The sequence below is a fragment of the Erythrolamprus reginae genome, chromosome 2 (assembly GCF_031021105.1).
Source record: "Erythrolamprus reginae isolate rEryReg1 chromosome 2, rEryReg1.hap1, whole genome shotgun sequence".
In the NCBI taxonomy this organism is placed as follows: domain Eukaryota; kingdom Metazoa; phylum Chordata; class Lepidosauria; order Squamata; family Dipsadidae; genus Erythrolamprus; species Erythrolamprus reginae.
The window spans coordinates 198,106,547-198,112,546 of NC_091951.1; the positions used below are offsets into that span (position 1 = coordinate 198,106,547).

The window sequence follows — 6,000 nt, forward strand, 5'->3', positions numbered from 1 at the left end:
TGAATTTATTTAAGGTTTTCCAAAATTACATCCTCAGGCTTTCATTGTTATTTGTAAGTTAAATGTGGTTTGTTCGACCTTAATGAAAATAACAATTAGACACATATGATAAGAACACCTTGTCCTGTCCATACTGTTTTGTATTGTCTTTGTATATAGTTTTGTATATATATTCAATAAACACTATTTAAAAAAAAAAAAAGAAAAAAAGAAAAAAAAGAAAATCCTGCTTCATGAGTTCCAGCGATGGGTTAGGTCCCACAGAGTCGGCCTTCTCCAGGTCCCGTCAATGTCATTTGGCAGGGCTTAGGGGAAGAGGCTTCTCTGCGGTAGCCCCGGTCCTCTGGAATTAGCTCCACCCAGAGATTCGCACTGCCCCCACCCTCCTTGCCTTCTAAAAGAGTCTGAAGACTCATTTATGCCGCCAGGCTTGGGGCTATTAGGCTCAAGCCCCCTGGCCAACAAATGCAATGTATGTTTGTTGCTGAATGGGAATGATTCAATTTTTAATGTAACTGGGGTTTTTAGATTAGTCTAAAATAATTGGATTTAAGATATTGTATTGTTTTCCTTTTATATGTTGTAAGCTGCCCTGAGTCCTCAGAGAGGGGCGACATATAAAACAAACAAACAAACAAACAAACAAACAAACAAACAAACAGAAAGCTGAAATACTGATATAAAATGCTGTTCTTGTATCAGGTTTTGTACTTGATTAGTATTGTTGCAGAAATATGTTACATGAGCCATCAGGCTTATTTCTAAAGAAAGACAGGTTCTCTTACTAAGAAAAGTTGAATCCTTAATGTTTAATTCAGTGTTTCCTTTATGTATTTCAATATACCCCTTGCCTATACTTGGAGAGGAAGGACCTGCATTCTGAAATTATTCTTTATTCTTAATCTCCTCATCTCTTGAAAATCTCTGTCACACATACACACAGGATTTACGCTCAGCTGTATCTGCTATAAAAGTAATCCTTGATTTATGTTCATAACAGAGCTTGTCCCTTGTGGTCATAAGTCATATTGGTCATAAAACAGGTCACAAACGATCTACAATCTTATTCTGCAGTGGTTATAAGCAAACACATTATTTGCTATGGGGCATTTTCGTCAAAAACAAAGAAAATGCTGGTTTTGGACAAAAGCTTCATAAATTGTGTTCGTTATGGCTACAGGATGGGCAAATGGCTCTAAATGCAGGCCAGTCGCTGAATGTCTGAAATGTGGTCATATTATTGTTCCTTGGAACTTTGGAACTGAATTGTAAAAAATTTGGGGTTGCTTCAAACAGTCACAAAGCAACTGGTCATAACTCAAGGATTACCTATATGCATTTTTAAGCAACTCAAAACATAGTATATCCACAGTCTTTCATTCCTTTCACTTCGTCCCTACTAGTAGTACATATTTAACTTGGCTCAACATTCATATTTCCCTTTTATTCTTCTTTAAATATTCTCGTTTATACACTGATTTCCAATTTAAAATACTTGACGAGGAACTTGAATAAGTATGGGGCCTTGGCAGGTTTCAAAATAAATAAACAGAAAATAATATTGCTAATTAAGAATATTGCTGATTAAGAAGATAGATAGATAGATAGATAGATAGATAGATAGATAGATAGATAGATAGATAGATAGATAGATGATAGAAAAAAAATCAAGTTTTAGAGTTGGGAAAAAGATGAAATACTTAGGGTTTATGATTTTCAAGTTTCATTTTTGAGGTTAAATCAAGGATTGCATGAATCTTGATGGAATATCATGAAATAGAGTAATTTAGCCATTATTTGTTATTGTTTTCCATCCTATGCTTAGACAAATTTCTATTTGTGAATTGTCAAAAATTGTCTTATTTTTAAAGAATGCTTCTAATATTTGCATAGAAATTAATAGCTAAACATCTTGGTCTGATGGTTATTCCATTTCATATATCATGATCTATATACAGAATCTACATTCATTTGCATATGGAAGGATTTTCACTTATATAGGAGTTATATACAGAAAATAGGGAAGTATTGCTATGTACTATTTTCTGAGCATTCATTTGTTTGCCAATGTCAACATGATTCTGAATGTGTCAGAACTGGAAGTAATGTTCTAATGAAGGAAAGATGCTGATTTTTTTTTAAAAAGAACTTTCTGATATTTCCTGTGAAATGAGGTAAGAGGGGGAAGAAGAGGAAGTAGAACTTCTGCCTTCTCACCAAGCAAAAATTAAATGTAAAAACATATATTCAGAAAAGGCTATGGTGTTTTACTCAGACATATATCTTTATGTAGTTCAATGCTGCTCTGAACTAAGATCAGGAATTCTATAATACATTAGTTGAACAGTATGTGAGCGAATCTACAATCAGGGTCACACAATGTGCTAAAATATAGCTTGCATAACCCAGATATCTATGATCTATTAAATTGACTTGAATTATTCAACCAAAGCATAACCTGTAATTTACAGTGACCCAGTGCTTAAGCCATAATATGGCATCTTTGGTCTTGAATAACTGTATTCATGAAATCATGCCAATATCAGCTCTAAATATGCTTATGTTAGAATGATCTGAAAACCCAACTCATCTAACATAGAAAGCAAAGTAGGACCTTTTTCTTATTATTTTTCCATTCATTTCCACATCATATTTATTTCAACATAACATCTATATTTTGCAAATATACAATTGACATTGAATCCAAACCTCAGTTCCCCCATTTGTCTATTGGAATAGGGCACATGTCTGCACACTTGGCAACTTTAAACCTCGTGAACTTCAACTCCCAGAATTCTTCACCAGCCAGCCATGGTGGCTGGGGGAATTCTGGGAGTTGAAGTCCACAAGTCTTAAAGTTTCCAAGTTTGGAGACCGTTGGAATAGGGGGAGGATAGGTCATCAAAACTGATATGTTTTAAATAAATAAAAAATAACATTTTGAAGATGGGTCATTTGATATATTGCCTCAAATGGCTCAACATCAAAAAGTTTCAAACGGGGTGGGTTGTGATTTTCTTCACTGCCAGTTCGTTCCTTGACACGACGCTTGTGCGTGCACGCATGCACAGTGCTAAAAAACCAGCTTCTGCATGTGCACAGAAAAAATAAAACAAAATGGCGGCGCCTATGGCACTGCCAAGAGAGCCAGTTCAGGGGTGTGGCAGGCCTGGATCCCTGCCAGTTCTAGCAATCCAGGCCACTAAGTTACTACTGGTTCCATAGAACCAGGAGGTACCACCTCTGACTTCAAACAAGTCTTGATTTGCAGCACTAATTAAAAACCAAAACCAATTGTTCCCATTATAGTATTTGGGCATCTTGATCCATCAAATACCTGATATGCTAAATATGAAATACCTTGAATTTAACAAAATATAAAACAATAATACCAAAACCAGAAACAAAGGTTACTTTTCTGCACTTGTTCATATATCTAATCATATATCTAATCTAATCTACAGTACATAAAATATTTTTCTGAAAGATTACTGTATTTATCTAAAAGATTATTTTGAAATTTAAACACTCTCCACCAAACTAATAATAATAATAATAATAATAATAATAATAACAACAACAACAACAACAACAACAAAGATATAGAATTGAATCTTCCCTGGTGGAGGGATATATGATTTTGTTTGTTTGATGATGGTACACACATTTATGTTTCGAATTTATGTTTTATCTTTTTGTTAAAATTTTAAAAAATCAATAAAATTTATTAAAATAATAATAATAACACCAACACCATCACCACCACCAACAATAATAATAATAATAGAAAATAGTGTACCAATATCATATTCTCATTGAATATAATATAATCACCCATTTTAAAGGCAGAGCCTTTGGGTCTTTGGTTTCAATCACAGCTTAGAACCATACCTGTATCCTTTCCTGCCATAATTGTAGAATATATTTCCTTCTGACTTAGGTACAGCTCATGGTTGGTTGGGGTATTCTGGGAATTGGTTCACACATTTTAAAGTTGCCAGGTTTGAGAAACACTGCTTCTAGAATTTAGTAGGGTTTCTCATTGGGGAAACTCTTGCTTCAGTCCACTTCCTAATCCTCAATTATCCACCCCACCCTGCCATAACTGGTAAGTTGCCATGTTGTCACAGTATTCTCAGATCGAGCTTCCTAAATACAGCAAAGGAGCATGCTTTTTACTTCTCCCAAAGAAAAATATATGCTGCTAAAGGAGGTCTATTTTTTCATTCTTTCACAGATTAGTAGGAGAAACACTGATTGGCTTATTTGAAGTTCTCAGTGGCTATGATGAAGACAATCATAGTCTGTTGGCAAACTGGTTAACAAGATCTAAAGGATGGCAATGGTGACCATGTGGAATATCTCTAGATTTCGTCTTGTGTACACACACAGCATCTCCACTGTCATGATCCATTTTCATTGTTAAAATGTTCTGATCCATCCAACAATACTGTCATCGTTTTTCACAAGTCTTTGAGAATTGCGGTGAAAGGGCCTTCGCAGAAAATGTTGTCATCACAATGATCTATTTGTAATTTGTTAATTAGGATTTTAAATATTACAAATATTTACAATTACAAATAGATCAGTTTTTCTTCTAGTCTTTTTGCAGATACCTTATTTCCACCTGCACACAAGCAAATGGCCACCTCTCAGGATTCCAAAAGTAAAATTTAAAAGTAAAATTTCCCTAAATCAGATGGAGGGTAGCAAACCTTGGCAAAGAATTGAGTATGATTCCCCCCCCCCCCAAATTATTTCTTGCTTCTTACAAGCTCTTCTTTAGAAGACACATTGGCTGGTGGCACAAAATGTAGTGGCAGAATTAGCATGTTGAACAATATCTGTAGAGCAAGTATTCCATCCAGTATGCAGGTATGTATATCATGCCGTTAGGCAAAACAATTAAAAAGCCAGGAAATAAGTACTTCTAAAAATTGTAATTCTGAACATGGCTGACAGAGGATGAAGATGAAGAAGAGGATGAAGGATAACACTTCATGGGTGGTTAAACGCTTTCTCCTAAAACTTCTACTGTAAGGCCATAGCTGAACCAGATTTATGGAGACTTTTAACAAGTATCTAAAAATCTCCATGTCACACTACAGCATATTTTTTTAACAGAAATATATAAAAATATCATCTCAAATATTAAAATTGATTCCAACTAGTGTACATAGCTATCAGACAATCAAATGTGAGAGACAGTACTTAACATCTACTTTTTAAAAAAGTTATTGATCAAAAATATGTTCTTTTTAAAAATCTTAAATACATTTTAACCATCACCTTAATTTAGAACACATCTTTAAAATACAGCGAGATATGAAGTGATTGATTTGAAGTGATTGATATCAAGGCTACAGAGAGATATGTATGTATGTATGTATGTATGTATGTATGTATGTATGTATGTATGTATGTATGTATATCCCTCTCTTGATTATTGCAGTAGCTGTACTGAATTGAGTTTTATTTTAAGGGATCACACACCTCAAAACAATCTTCTGTTGCCCTAGCCTAAAAACTTAACCTTGTGCAATGACTTGCTGTATGCCTGAAAAAAGGCTTCAAAGTCCTTGCATAAAAAAAGTTGTGTTACCTACCAGAAGATGTAAGCTCTGCCATGATGAAATCCACAGCAGGACCCCCAGGCTTGGACCCCAGCACAAATCCTTGGATACCTCAGGAGCCACTAACTTTGATAGGCAGCCCCATGGACACTGCATATTTTGCAGAGTTTCTGAGCAAACAGCCACCGAAACTTCACTGCTTCCTGCTGACTACATTTCCGTATAAAGAAACTTTTTACTTGTTCTTTCATTTGCATATTTTTCAGTTTACAAATAAGAGCCCCCGACCTCTGGTAATAAACCTAATACATAAAGCCTGTCTTTAGTCTATGCAGATTGTTGAGCTTACTTGCTATTAAGAAAACAACCATCTGAAAACTATAGTATGCAACAGTACTATAGTTTTCTGCAATTTATTCCTTTCATG

General features: G+C 34.8%; 1 protein-coding gene across 5 annotated transcripts in view; it reads right to left on the reverse strand.

The window, feature by feature from the left end:
• GMIP (GEM interacting protein) overlaps window positions 1-5,749 on the reverse strand; it is a 79,855-nt gene extending 74,106 nt beyond the window's left edge. For 3 of the 5 annotated variants that reach the window (XM_070741088.1, XM_070741084.1, XM_070741086.1), the window contains exon 1: window positions 5,607-5,711. In XM_070741088.1, the coding sequence (XP_070597189.1) occupies window positions 5,607-5,628 (22 nt within the window). In that variant the 5' untranslated portion in view covers window positions 5,629-5,711. Of the gene's footprint in view, window positions 1-3,891; window positions 3,990-5,606 lie in introns of those variants that run through there. The other 2 variants (XM_070741085.1, XM_070741089.1) reach the window with 2 other exon arrangements.
• Window positions 5,750-6,000: the final 251 nt, after the last annotated feature.